Source organism: Micrasema longulum, unplaced genomic scaffold (assembly GCF_059751315.1).
Source record: "Micrasema longulum isolate JH-2025_06_02 unplaced genomic scaffold, ASM5975131v1 h1tg000467l, whole genome shotgun sequence".
NCBI lineage: Eukaryota > Metazoa > Arthropoda > Insecta > Trichoptera > Brachycentridae > Micrasema > Micrasema longulum.
The window spans coordinates 119,317-135,518 of record NW_028277665.1 but is presented as its reverse complement, the minus strand read 5'-3'; the positions used below and the strand labels follow the sequence as shown (position 1 = coordinate 135,518).

General features: G+C 32.7%; 1 protein-coding gene across 1 annotated transcript; it reads right to left on the bottom strand.

Annotated features, from left to right (window-relative positions):
- Positions 1–711: 711 nt before the first annotated feature.
- Prx2 (Peroxiredoxin 2) lies at positions 712–14,126 on the bottom strand. Its single transcript, XM_088226743.1, has 5 exons — positions 13,910–14,126; positions 8,393–8,539; positions 4,024–4,163; positions 1,993–2,161; positions 712–1,807 (listed from the first exon to the last, which is right to left on the bottom strand). Exons 2-5 carry the CDS (start codon positions 8,521–8,523, stop codon positions 1,660–1,662), a joined length of 588 nt encoding a protein of 195 aa, XP_088082869.1. The 5' UTR covers positions 8,524–8,539; positions 13,910–14,126; the 3' UTR covers positions 712–1,659.
- Positions 14,127–16,202: the final 2,076 nt, after the last annotated feature.

Genomic DNA, 16,202 nt, shown 5'->3' with positions numbered 1-16,202 from the left:
ATTGCCATTTTCAACACATCCATGTCTGCTTCCAAAAAAAGTTAAGAAATTAAGAGAAATAATTGATGCATTTTTCTCAAGATTCAATAAACGCATTTAGTTCATTTTGAAAGTAATGCAATAACTAACATTTAACTTCGTACTAACTTCTTTGATGCAACTGACCTTTAGGATCACATTGAAGATATTTCTAAATTAAAAGTAATTTATTGAGTAACAATTTATTAAATCGTACATTAATTTATTTTGATTAGTGAAGGTTTGACCTGATTGTAAGATTTCAAGCACGTTATTAAAATAATTTTCAATACAAGTCCATACTATATTATACATATTATGTAGGTTCGTTTGTTGAAATTTGATATTAATAGCTCATTAGGTAAATCCAGTCTTTTGTCTACAAACATTTGGATGAACTTGAAATATTGTAATTAAACCAACTGTTCCAAGAGAAATTGGAAAATTGTTTTTAGGCGATTTTTAGTATGTGAAACAATTCAAATCAGACGAATCTCTTCACATCAATAAAGATTTCAGCTCTAACTTCACTTAAAGATGTAAGAATTAAAGAAATATAGATATTCAAACAGATACAATAGTGAATGTTACGTGTGTAAAGTGGTCACCTAAACCGGCCAATGACGGGTTATAAAGCCCTATAATGTCTGCTGTAATTTGTCAATTTTAGTATAAAATAAATAAACTTACAAATTGTGTAAACATTTTTTTTATTCATAAAGATAATTCTATACAAAACTGTTCTTGCTTATGTGAATTAAAATAATTACAAAGTTATATAATTCTCATACAATACTGATAATGATAATATTTTCTTAAGAGTACTGCGGTATCAAATAATTGTGTTTACGATTATTGCTTTTATATCTTGAGAAATAATAAAATTTTCTTTAAACCTTAAATGAATCATATCGACTAAAATGATTTAAAACCGAGTAATTATAACGCGATAGAATTTAGTACAAAATAATACTTATTTAAAACAAAACCAAGGCATTAAATATTATCATTGGACAGTTTTATTTGTAATTGTACATGTTTGTAACAAAATATTAGCACTCAAAATTACAAATTATAGTTAAAAAAATGTCATTATTTGCGGACGCAAATGAAGTTACAAATAACATTAACAAATAACAAATTAAAAATAGTTGCGATACTATTATTGGGAGGGATCTGCAAACGAGATTCCCGGAATATTAATAAACCAGCTTGAATAATTATTCTTCAAGTGTTCCGGACACCGTTAACAATAAACCCAACCTAAACTAACCTGACAATACAATATTGATATATTTTGGCCCGGCTGGACAGTTTTTTGGATCAAGGTTCAAAAATATCGTATTTATATAAATATCAAAATATCCAATATTTTCATTACTCAGGTCTATAAGTTTTGACTGAACCAAACCAAAGGATGAAAAGTTAGGCTCTAGAGCTGCTATCGCTGCGTATCGTTCCCCTGCTCCGGGTGAATCCTCATTCTGGTCCACAACACGCAACAAATGCGACTTTACAGTGCCCGGGGAATCTCAGTAAAGTCGAACACGGAAAAATGTGAGAATGTGTGTAATAAATGATGAAACTAATTAATCGAGTCAGGTTAGGTTAGGTTCCAAAGCTGGTCGGTGCGGTGCGGGCTCAGTTGGCAGACTGGAAATACTCCTTGGAGAGCTTGGTGTCGGCCTTCATGGTCTTCTGACCCGGTCTCCATCCCGCTGGACACACCTCACCGTGTACATCGGTGAACTGGAAGGCTTGCACCAGTCTCAAAGTCTCGTCAACATCCCTGAGGTAAAAAAACTATTTAGTGACACAAAATCTTAGAATGAATGAATTAAAATATGATCATAAAAAGGAGCATGCCAACTAGTAACCGATTTTACTCTAGAATAAACAAGGCCGGCAAACTTTTTAACTATTACTAACGATTAAACGACCGGGAGTCCGGGGTATTAAAGTCACCGATGTTACCTGCCGACGGGGAGATCGTTGATGGTGATCTGACGAAGGTTTTGCTTGGCATCGATGATAAAGAGTCCTCGGAAAGGGATACCAGAATCCTCGTCCAACACCCCGTAGTCACGGGAGATCTTTCCATTCTTGTCTGCCAGAAGCGGAATGTTCATTTTGCCGAGACCACCTGAAAATGGGCAAGGTATAATACGAAAACAGATTTGAATTTAAACCTAAAGAACATCTTATCTTTCCTCTCCCCGATGGAGGTTGGAAATCATCGCAGCAATTCTCACTATGTTGCCAGCTGCCCTGAACAAAGACAGACAGAGTGCTGCAATGGAACCACGTTTGACACTACGTCACAACTCTATAAGTACAAAAGTATTTCCTTTGGTACTTGGGTTAGTTAAATATATATTTTTTGCAACCTGGATTATTAAGCCTTTATAAAACCTTTTTAAGATCAAATATAAAACGAAGACGATACGGCATTTTTCACACATCCGTCTTTGTTCTACGATTGCGACGATATATCTCAATTTTAGATCTAAATTTGTAGCAACAGAGAGGGAAAACATTTTTGAGAAGGGAATATGGAAGTCTAAGCATTTACAGGGCTTATGGCCTGTCATTGGCTGGTTTAAGTGGCCACTTTACACACTGTGTTACATTCACCATTCTGCCTATGTTTAAACATGCACATTTCCTCATCTCTTCCATCTGTTGACATTTGTAAAGTAAAAGAGCTGAAACCTTTACCACATGGGTGAGATTCATCCGGCTGAACCAATTCACCTACTAGGCAACGCCTGAAAACAATTTTTCAATTATTTTTTTTAGTAAAAAAAAAGAAATATTGGCATTCTAATGATCTACCCAAATATTTAATTTTGAGGGCCATTTTCAACGAGTCGTAAATAACTCACTATTAGAAAATTAGAATCAAGTTGGGGTAGAGTGGGATTCGAACCACGGACCTTTGATCCATGAGTCCGAGACACGAGCCACAGGACCATAACCTGATTCTCGATTTTTATACTTCTTTGTTTACCAGTTAGTTGATTCAACAATGTTTTGATGGTTTTGTGGCCACTTAAACCAGCCAATGACAGGTCATAAACCCTGTAAATCCCTAGACTTCCATATTACCTTCTCAAAAATGTTTTCCTCTCTGTAGCAACAGATTTAGATCTAAATAACTCCCCAGGGAGGAAATCCAGCGGTCTGCTAACTTTTGGACATGACTCAATTGTGGCTATAGTGGCGCATCGGTCCGCATTTTCAACGTTGATGCGACATTGTTCGGCAATAATATGTACACATAGAAAATATCTAGCGGTAGAAAGTCATTATCTCTCATTACGCGAGACTGGAGATGACAGCTGTGTTACGCAATACAGACAATAAAGTGAGATAATGGAAGAATCCCAAGTTTATTAAACTTTTGACACAGAACATTTATCAACGGGGTCAATGGAAGTTGACTGGAAATTTTAGCAAGTATTTTTTAAGGTGTGATTTATATTGGGGTGTTTAAAAAAAGTACTTAATACAAAATAATTCATGAAACACAATATTTGTTGAAAATTAGGACGTGTTCTAATTTTTCTGAATTTGACCACAGATCTCAACCTATTTGTGTATTACACGGCTCAACTTCTCAGCTCGTCTCGGAACCGACAAGTAAATTAATGTAACGGTTCTATTTATTTAGGATGCCGTGCGTGAATACTCAAATATAAATTTGTATGGAAACAGGCAGCTAATTTAGCTAAGTTTCTGCATCTTTTCTGGTATTTGAAAAATTTCAATTTGAGATTTCAATTTTTAATTTTATTATTTTATTTATTTATTTATCAACATCACGATACATTTTACAGTTAAAAATATTTCAATTTTAACAAAAATCCCATCGAGCCACTTTTTGTGCCATGTTGGTGGAATATCACATGGATATTTACTAACAGAATTTAAGCATAGAATTAGCATTTAGATAGATCACCGGTGATGTTCCTAATATCTGACCCTTTAGAGTGACAGCATTACCTTCCTTCCTCGGAGTGTTGATCCAAGCCTGGTGGGTGAAGTGGCTGTCTGTAGAGGCGGCTACAACTTCGCAGCCGATCTTCTTGAACTCATCCACGCGGTCGGAGAAAGCGATGATCTCCGTTGGGCACACAAAAGTACTGAAACAAACAATCATTAACTCTTATTAACCCCTAATGATGATGATTAAAAAAAAAAAAAAAAATTATCTATCGTATTATCAGCGCTATGATTTTCCAAAGAAATTACTTTGCCCGTGACGTCACAAGTTCTCGTCGGTGAATTCTGCTAATTGGTTAGTTGACTTCCCGGAAACCAGAAATCTATCACAACACTCTACCATTGGTTGACTCGAAATAACTTGTGACGTAGTTCAATAATTTAATTTTTAAATTTAAACAAACCACCAGTTAGTCAATTCAACAATGTTTTTAGTATGTCCAAATGTTTGCAGACAGGCTAGATTTCCTCTCTAGGGAGTTATTAATTGAAAATAAGAAGCATAAGCATCAACTTTTTCTCAGCTCTTCCAAATGTTGACTTTTGTGAAGTAAAAGAAAAAGTATAAAAATTGGAAAATTGTTTGCAGGCATTGCCTAGTAGATGAATTGGTTCAGCCGGATGAATCTCACCCGCATAATAAAAGTTTCAGCTCCTTTACTTCACAAAAGTCAACAGATGAAAGAGTTGAGTAAATGTGGATGTTTAAACATGGGCAGAATGGTGAATGTTACAGTGTGTAAAGTGGCCACTCAACCAGCCAATGACAGGTCATAAGGCCTGTAAATGCCTAGACTTCCATATTCCCTTCTCAATAATGTTTTTCCCTCTCTGTTGCAATAAATTTAAATAAAAATACTTCAATTTATTGTTACCTCTATTGGAGAACATAAAAACATGGCATTGAGTTTTTCACAAAATGGATTGTATGAAATATATATATTACTGAACACAAAAAATACCAGATATTAATAATAATTGACCGCTTTCAATCTGGTATAGGAAGATAAGTGTATTTTTTTTACCCTTTATATGCGCACAGAATTTAAGATTTATTTGCTGTACCGAAATTAAAAAGCATCACAATTCCTCTTTCCACATTCAATGGTACATTCCAAATCAAATGCAGCACATTTCAATCATCTATTACGTGAAGGTAAGGTGATCAGGCCTACGCTTCAGGTACAATGAAATAATGCAGTTTATACGACCTTAAAAATCAACACTTCACGTCCACCCCGCTAGGAATCGAACCAGAATTTTTGAGTGATTTCGACTCGATGGCTACTCTCAAGCAAGATTTTTTTATTACTTTTTTTCTTATTTATTATTTTTTTTCTAATTAAGTTGGTAGTTGGCTTTACACAAAAAGTTTAACAGCTGACTTCTGGCTGGTTCGTTTGTTTTGGAGCGAATTATTGTTGTACTTTTTCGAATATATTTCACTAAAATTAAACTAATTTGCAACGAGGATAAAGAACATTTTAGAGGAGGAAATATGGAAGTTTAGGCATTTACAGAGACTATGACCTGTCATTCGACAAACTCAAAATATGTATTGTAATAAATTATGTAATTTGAATAAATGAGTCGTCTATTTTTAAAAACCGGTGTTCAAAAGGGTTTTAAAAAAAGAGAAATTAAATATATATTGCGAACGAAAAAGTCAACAGATGGAAAGATTAAGGAAATATGGATGCTAAAACATAGGCAGAATTGTGAATATAAGTGTGTAAAGTGGTCACTTAAACCAGCCAATGACAGGCCATAAACCTTGTTTAACCTTGCCTAACATCCAAATTCCCTTCCCAAAGAATTTTTCCCTTTTTGTTTTGACAATTTTTTATTTTGAATAGGGTTGTGGTCCCGTGGCTAGTGTTGCGGACTCACAGATCAGTGGTCCGAGGTTCAAACCCCACTCTACCCCAACTTGATTTAAATTTTCTAATGGTGAGGTTTTTACAACCCATTGACAATGGTCACAAAAATTGAAATATTTGAGTAAATTATAAGAACGCTAATATTTGTTAAAAAAAATAAAAAATTGACAATTTATTCGTGAACTTGGTTAATTTATTGTCAGTTTGAAAACCAGCGTTCATTATAAATTCATGTTAAATATTATTAATTTGAAATACCATTTTTTTTTAAATAATTCCTCCAGTACATAAAAAATATTTTATATAAGAAGATAAGAGATAAAACCAATCATCTGTTATTTTTAATTTGTGGATTTAAGTATCACTTTAATAAAATATTGAGTTCCGTTGACCGCACTAAGCACGAGAGATGATATTTCCTAAATTACTATGGATATGAGTGTGGTTTGAAATATGGCCGTATAAATTTGACCACAAATTATTATCCGCAAGAAAAACAAAAATATTTTGAAAGAGAAAAGGTAGATAAAAATAGAAATAACTAAACCACAATATTATACGGCACCATATTGATATAATACCTTATCTATTTATTTATTTACATACATAAGTTTATTGTACATTATTTCAGACATAAGTCCCAACTCCATGGGACTAAAAGTCCTGTGTTGAGATGGGACGAGCAATTAGTTGACACAGACACATGAGTATATCACCACAAATATAGGATCAGAAACACAAAAATAATTTTAAAAAACTCATATTTGGCACATCAATATGGTAAACGGTAAACTCAAACACTCGGAAAATCATCAAGGAGTTTCCCACTCAAATCCCTCTCACTAAGGAAAATCCAGAACTTAACTTAACTTAACCTCTTGAAAATATTTTTTGTCCTTGAGAGCTTAATACGCTCTTCCAAAATATTGAACACTCTCAGTGTAATAAATGAGAGATGTCTGGATGTCTGGAGAGGTTTTGGACATGACATAATTCGTGCTCTGTGAAAACCTCGTACGGACATTTTGCTGAGATCTTTCCTTATTGTTCGACCAGAAGTGTGTAAGTGTTTCTTTTAGGTACAGTTGTCTCATATCCAGCACCTTCATGTATTGGAACAAATATCTATTTATATATTTAATACTTTTGATAGTGGCGCAAACAGGAATCACAAAGTACTCTTCCCATTTTTTTAGTGCTATGCAAGTCAGTCGCTTTGTTTACAAATATGTTTGTTATAGAGCGTAGATACCGGCTTTCGGTAAAATCTAAAAACTGAAATATCGGACCAAAAATGCAATATTGACTTCTCTATTACTGGGATTTCGATATTAGATGAGATTTTTTATTTTATCTGGTTTTAAAGTTTCAAACTTTAAATGTGATTCTTTGTCACGTCAAACGCCATTCCGCTCATTCAACCAATCAGAATGTTGATTTCGTTCAACCAAACTCTGTCACTAGTGTCGGTAGCGACAGTAGCTTCCTGGTCGTTTAAGTTAGTCAACATTACTACTAAAATTACTGTTTTTTTTTGCAATGCGTATATTTATATTAAAAAATAAAAATAAATAAGCACTTTTTTATTCCCGTTTTTCCAGACTGTTTTACCTTACGGTTTCCAGAACCGACCTGCCTCTGGTCATGCCAATAGGAAGAGGAGTCACTTTGGAAATCAACATCTTTCACATAGGTGAAACCATGTTTGAGAGGCAAAAGCTCTTGCAATTAAAGAGTATTATGCCTTCATAATATTGAGCCATTGTTCGAGGGTTCCCAGCCTGATATGTTGTCCCAATTTAATGCCACAAATATTTCGTTTCATTTGTCATGTTATTTTGGCACAGTAAAAATAAAGTGCTTAACACAATGTTAATACTATTTTTTTATTAACGCTATTTAAAAATGTGAATTGATCAACATTTTTTACATTGTCAAAGGCCTTCACAAAAGTAAAAAAATGTTTAGTATGCATCAATAGTTAATGCAAGGTCATGAAAATATTGAATCAAGTGTTTTTATAGATTTGATATCAACATTAATACTATTTGGAATGATTATCCATTATTAAATATTAAATTGTATGCAAATTTAGAGCGATTGTGCACGAGAAGTAATGTCATAGGTGTGTTCTATTTGCAAAGCTTAATGATGTAACTTTTAACAATATTTCGATTCTACTGTTTTCATAAAATGCAAATAAAAAGAGTTGGGATTGAAATTTATCACAACAGAGAAGGAGAGCATTTTTAAGAAAGGAATATGGAAGTCTAGGCATTTATAGGGCTTATGACCGATCATTGGCTGGTTTCAGTGGCCACTTTATACACCGTGAATAAATAAATACTGTTAACAACTTTAGAGATCGTTTTGATAAATAGTTATGTATCTGTCCAAATGGAAAAATTTGTACGGCGTGGATTTACAAAGTCAAAGTGAAATTGTTCCTAAAGTATGATAATTTATAAATATTTGGGATGTGCACTCACAAGTCTAGCGGGTAGAAGAAGAGGACCAAGTATTTGCCTTTGTAGTCGGAGAGAGACACGTCCTTAAACTGGCCATCCACCACGGCGGTGACCTTGAAGGCGGGAGCTGGCTTCTGCAGGGCTAGGGGCATCTTGGATTATTGTCTTCTGGAAGAAGAAACACACAAAGCATTCAATAGAAAGTAGAGAAAATATGTTTGGTCATGTTCTAGTTTAATTTAGTCACTAATTTATTGCCTCAGTACTTGCCTAGAACTTATTTTCAGAGAAAAAGCTCAATATCCTAGAAAAAAATCTATTGATGCAAAAAATGTATTTATCAATTTAAATTTTTTGTTTGTTTTTCTTTTAATTGTACATCAATTTATACTAATAATCTCCCAAAATACCAAACTAAAATACAAGCTTTGCTAACCAGTATTCAAATCCCTTCATGAAATGGCTCCAAGATACCTATCGGACCTTTGTATTGGGGAAAATACACGTCAAAGAAAATCTACTCTTAGGTCAGCATTCGATTCAGGAAGAGGAAAACTTGTAGAAATCCGGCGCTCCCCAGACACTAGATTCGGAGATCGTGCTTTTGCCTTTGACGGCCTTCTGCCCGGAACTGATTGCCTTCAAACTTACGAATCATTAACAGTCCCAGTCGGTTCAGATCCCAACGAAAATCTCGCTTCTTTAGATTATCATACCATCAATTTTAAATCAGAAAATATAATATGTCACTTTAGTTTAGTTAGAATGTAAGTTTAAGTATACAATGAGGAACTTCAGCCCTACGGGAAATTGAATACAAAAAAAAAAAAGGCCTATTATGGACTTAATGAATACATGGAATATAGCAGTATATGGAACTAATACTATTATTTTATTTGTGTTAGTTTATTTGATTATTTTTGTTGTTTTGGTTATTTATTTATATATTGACTTTCAATAAGCGTATAAATTATACCTATATTGAAGAAAAACTAAAAATAAACTAAGACATTTTTTTTTGTTTGTATGGTACATGCCCTTCTAAAGGGGAACATTTAATTTTAGAAATCGCGTCATATTATGTCAAGTCCTGCTTGACATAAGAGTTGGTGTAAGAAAAATGATGTCGAGCAAGTAAAAAAAAGAGGGTTGAGAAAGTAAAATTTACCAAGTTAGCGTGTATGTAGAGTGTCACATTGTTCTAATCTATTTCAACCATTTTAAACCGATGGGGATTCCCAATCATTCAATGAAATTTGTTGTTTTGTAAAACAAAATATGTATATTACAACAGAGATGAAGAACATTTAAAAGAAGGTAATATAGAAGTCTAGGCATCTACAGGGCTTATGACCTGTCAATGGCTGGTTTAAGTGGCCACAGTGTGTAAAGTGGCCACTTGAACCCGGCCATTAGCCCTGTAGATGCCTAGACTTCTATATTACCTTTTCTTAAATATTCTTCATCTCTGTTGTAATATGTTAATATAAACAGCTCTCTAGGGAGTTGAATCCAGTCCTTGTCTACAAAAATTTGGACAAACTCAAAATATTGTTGACAAAATATGTAGATTGATTTCTGTGTCTGGACAGATGAAAAATACAGTTCTATGTGTTAAAATAAAACCAGAATTCGACTCCATGACTACTCTCCAATAAAAATCCTCAAAAATGTATCAAATGATCAAAAAATTATTTTTAGGGAAATATTAGAAGGATGACAGGAATTCGCTACAAAACAAAAAAGTCAAACTAAAAACATTTTTTTCAGTGCAATGCCGACTACCAACTTAAGCAGAAAAAAATATAGAAGTATTTAAGGATGCCAGTTATAAAAAATAATATTGCCAGCCAATAATATATTAGGTATACAAATAAAATTGATGTATATTAGAATGCACGTCCAATCTGAAAATTAAGGGAACATTTTATCAATAAATTCGACTGTGTAATAATGAACTAAATGAAGTAGGTATAAATTAGTATACGAACTTCTTTGCTAAATGGATACTGATTGATAGGTCAATGTCAAATTATTATCTGGCAAAACATAAATTAGTTCATATTTATGTGCCATGTGACTAGAGTTTTTATCTAGAATTACAAGTAAAATATATTATCTAAGCTGACATATCGTCCATGATACTCAATTCCGCGTAACTATCAATAGATTTTTCTCGCAGGGGAACCTAAAACACGTTCTGTCACTAAGCACAATTTGAAACTAACAGCCTTGGTCCGTATAACAAATTGATTGCAGTAAAAAATTGTAAAAAAAAAAAACAGGTTAAGCAGTATTGCAGAATCATCGATGATATATTATATATAATAACATATCATTTGTAAAATATATTGGAACAATTCTGTGAATGTTTCCGAAGAGTAGAGCGGAATGTATTGGGACAATTCTGTGAATGTTTCCGAAGAATATAGCGAAATGTATTGGGACAATTCTGTGAATGTTTCCGAAGAATATAGCGAAATGTATTGGGACAATTCTGTGAATGTTTCCGAAGAATATAGCGAAATGTATTGGGACAATTCTGTGAATGTTTCCGAAGAATATAGCGAAATGCATTGGGACAATTCTGTGAATGTTTCCGAAGAATATAGTGAAATGTATTGGGACATTTTTGTGAATGTTCCGAAGAATTTAGGGAAATATATTGGCACGTTTCTTCGAATGTTTCCGAATAATATAGCAAAATATATTGAGAGATTTCTGTGAATTTAGGGAAATATATTGGGACATTTCTTGGAATATTTTCTTCTAGCGTTTCCGAATAATATAACAAATATTTTCACACAACCCAAAGGGCCTGATTATAATTGTTAATATTTTTTTATTATATACGCCCAGGAGGCTTTTACATGACAGGTACAAATTTACAATTCTAGTGCTTCATTACAAAAGTTAATATGTAGGTCTTTTTTTTAAAGGATCGAATCACATTATGCTTTATAGATATCATAAACAAATATCAAATATTACATAAAAGTAGGTAGGTACACAATTAAATATATTTAAAAAATTATAACAGTTTTAAGGCAAAAAATAAGTAAATAGGAGTTATTAAGTGTAGGTTAAAATACAGCACAGAACACACAGGCTCAAATAAAATCACATTTAATTTTCGTGATCTTACCGGGAATCAAACCCGAAACCCTCAGTACATGAAGCTACCCTCTAGCCAATACATTACGAGGGGTGCCATTTTACTTATCAAATAACATATTCAGGCGTTGCTCAGTAGGTGAAATAATTTAGATAGACAAATCTCACCTGCATCAATAAAGATGTCATGTCTTTAAACGTGACAAAAATCAATACTTTGAAGAATTGAAGGATTGTATATGTTCAAACACAGTTACTTCTGTCAAGTGTTTTCAATCTCTGATGTAATACGTTCATTATTTATTTCTAGTGAGTCGAGAAATGAATATGAAAGAGTTGTGTATTGTACAAAATACATATTTTTTTTCCTATTTAATTAGATATTTTAAAAATTAAAACATTAAGTGACGTTAATAAAACAACTATTTTATTAAGCCATGAAATGTTACGAAGCTAACACTGATTTAATCAGCATTCCATTCGCCGTCAATCATTAGAATGATAATTGTGTCTGTGAATCATTTATGGATAACATATTGAATTAATCAAGTTGCTTCTATGTTAGAATTTATACATAATAAAAACAAATCCAATAATTACTATGATTTGACAAACAGCTGCCAACGAATCATTGAAAAATGTCTAAATTAGTTGCAACAGAGAGGAAAAGCATTCTGAAAAGGGTATATGGAAGTCTAGCATTTACATGCTTATGACCTGTCATTGGCAGGTTAAGTGGCCACTTTACACACGTGAAATTCACCATTCTGCTATGTTTAACATCCACATTTCCTTATCTCTTTCATCTGTGGCTTCTGTGAAGTAAAAGAGCTGAAACATTTATCATGTGGGTGAGATTCATACGGCTGAACCAATTCACCTACTAGGCACGCCTGAAAACAATTTCTCAATTTTTTAACTTCTTGAACCAGTTGGTTTCATTACAATATTTGAGTTTGTCCAAATGTTACACAGTGTGTAAAGTGGCCACTTAAACCAGCCAATGACAGGTCATAAGCCCTGTAAATGCCTTGACTTCCATTATTCCCTAATTTAAGGTATTCTCCATCCCTGTTGTAATTGTTAATCTTAATGACTCCCGAGGGGGTGAAATCCAGTCTTTTGTCTACGAACATTTGGACAAACTCAATATTGCAATATTACATTATTGATTAAAAATCGTTAAATTGATCATTATTTAATGAAATTTTAAAAATACTATTAATTTAAAAACAATCACATTATCAGTATAATGCATTTGTAATGTAAAGTATTTTATGGAGATAATTGTACAAAATATTATACTAAAAAACAAACATTGTTATTAAATTCAAAACCATTCAGTCCTTTATGGTACAGATTGTTCCAAGTTGGCGATATAAATGTTCATGGAGGAAGGTAGAGTTGGAACTATACCATTTTTCTCCCTTTTATTTATTTTTTTAGTATTGAATTTTTTTACCCTCTCCTTCTGTATTCATAATAAATTAATGTGAAATCTGTAATGGTCTTACTTTTTTAAAATTGTTTTATTGTACCTTGATTTTGTTAAAAGACTATGATTTCCATGCTAAATAAATAAATTTAAGAAACATAAATTTAAAAAAATAAAATTATTCGGCTTAGTTTAATAGTCGGTTAAAAAATATTAAAAAACCACTGAACTCATCGATTGAGTATTGTTACAAAACTTATAGGTACATAGGAACAAGTATTTAATATTTTTGTTAGAGCATTTTATACAGAAAATGCTATATACTATAATTGTACATATATACTAATCTTGTGAACGTATTAAAAGGAGTATTACGTAACACGAAAGAATTATTACTAAGATTATTGTGACACAACTAATTTATAGGTACCTGAGTAGATTATAAAACCGACACTATTTGTGCAACGGTAGATATTTGTAGGTAATTACAGCTTATTATAATTTATTAATTGCATTTTGATACACAAAACATCAAAAACTTATATTTCGAATATCCTGTTATAAGATATCATTGAGCATTTACATTACTACACGTGTCTGTTCGGTTAATTGGCACAATTCAACGTTCACTCGAATGTAGCAAAAAAGGTTCTAGGCTTCTAGAAATGGTCTTGTCCGCGAGTCGGAAATAATGATCTCTGAATTTAATATTAAATAATCAAAACGCCGCCAGTAACGTCGATCTTTGCACTGATGTTATAAGTAAATCGGTTTAAAATTGCGCAACTACCGGCTTTTGCGTTGTGACTTTCACTTCACGTCAAAACTTTAGTTTTATTACAAGAAATATAAGATTTAAACAACGGAATGAAGGCATAAACACTTGAGTAGAAAATACATTTTTGGTACAACGTTACTCGACACTATTCAGTAGTAATCATTAAATAATTCACAGGTAAACGCCGGCTCGGTACAGACAAACGACTCACCTGACGTGCTTGCCGACCGGTCCCAAGAACAAAATTGAACGCCAAGCTCGAAGAATCAACTCAAGTCACAATGGCTTCAACCAACTGGCAACTAGAACTAGAATATAGTAAAGAATTTCCGTTCTCTGCGAGCCCCCACCTCTAGTAATTTTTCCAGATGGGATAATGTAGTGACTAGTGGAAAAAATACTTATGTACGGGAAACAGCGCGTGAGAACGAATTCACGAAACGCGATGACGTAAATGACGTATGTTTTTTTTCCCTGTAAATTTTGATAACAAAACTTAGTTTTTGCGTGGCTTGTACTGACACCTATTGAATAATTTTAAAACTGTTTTATTCGGATAAAATAATCTTTTAAACATGGGTAAAACTTTAACACGCCTGATTTTGACTTTGAGATTTTTAAGCTACCAAATAACTGATGTCTTCGATGTCTTACCGTAAAATTCAGTACAGTCATAGTACAGTCATAGAAACGCAAACTACCGTAACATAAATTTCTTTCTAGAGGTCCCAAATTGTTTACAACGAAAATGTCATTTTTATGCCATCTCTGATTCACTAGAAAATACTCAAGTCTGGGCTTCGATCTCAGATGTTGTTGAATCTACTCATTCATAGAGAGTATAAACCTTTGATTTTATTATTTTAGATGTGCATACATATTTAATTCATTTTAATTTATATTTTTGTTGTTAATACGCTTATTGTAATTTGAAAATGATTTTTTCTTGTTTACGCCCGATGTTATCGTGTTTCGGTAAAAGGCCCTAATAAAAGAAAAAAAGAAAAAACCCTACTATACAAAGGTTTGAATCCCAGCTCTTGTTTAATCTACTCATATATAGATGACTAAAACATTAAGTATTGCTTAAGCTTCCACTACCGACTTATAGATAGCTAAGGAAACAAATCCAATTGATTTATTTCAATCAAATGGCCATAATATTGCATACTTTACAATTTATTTACCAAATCTATTGCAATGATTGCATGAAATTATTTGTATCTCTCTTATGGAGCAATAATAAATTATGATTGGGTTTACAGATCTCTAGGATCGGAGTACTAGTGCAGTGCCGTATGCAACATTAGGCATAAAGAAATGATAATGCCTACAATATCAATATATATATATAAATAAAATATATCTATACTTTAAGGATCTATCAGAAATACCTTGCAGATTACAAAATAATACTATAGTATCATTTTACAAATAAAATAAATGTAGGTATGTACTATAGAATATTCGTACTTCTTTTCCAATATTTCCTTCCTTATCTCGAGGATATTCTAAAATGTTATTGTTTTAATTATTGAAACTATATTGATAATCGGCCTCGTGGTGTAGTAGTCAGCGCATTTGCCTACCATGCAAGAGGTCTCCAGTTCGATTCCCGACATGCTTGACATGAAATATTTATTTAAAAAATGTGTTTTTATATGTAACAAAATCAAGATACGCTGCGATTGGTTTACCAATGCAATGCCCTATGCACCATTAGGTGCAGAAAGGGAATGATTTTTTATTTTATTTTATTTATTCATTTTTTTCACATTGTAAACAATGATTAATAATAAAAATAATGTGACCTCACTGGACCCGTACCAAGGACACTTAACATTAAAAAAAATAACATGTGAGAATAAACAAATAAGACTTAATATTAAGAGAGAAATAACAAAATTTTCAGACAATTTTAAACATTACGTATATGTGTTCTAATTAATTTATTTATACCTACAATATTTATATTATAATACGCATAATAAAAGAACAAAAACATAACCTAAACAATACATTTGTGAAATAGGTGATGAAGATTAAACATCAAATGATTCATTAAACTGTTTAACCTAGCCGAACCGAAGGGGGGATTCGAATCCCCCATGAACCGATTCGGTCAATTTCACTTTATGTACCTAAGCATTCGGCAAACTAACAAAAATGAATAAAATACACGAATGAGTAAAATATGTGTACGCGAAAACATTAATAAATTATTGCACGGTCATAAACACTTTATTCTCCTGATGCCATATACGAGTAGGCGCTGGGGTCGTTTGGTCCCCCGTTTGGATCATGTGTAATTTTTGGAGTGAGGGAGAGGTTAGTGAACGGAAAAAAACGAATGCAGCTTGGTCAATTCAACCTAATTAAGTGTTTTGAGTAATGTTTGAGGTTGTAATAATGTCCTTAATGAAAATCATCATGTTTAATTTGACGTTTTTATATTTATTTGACGTTTAATCATCAGTATGGCCCGATATGAAGCAAAATGTAAA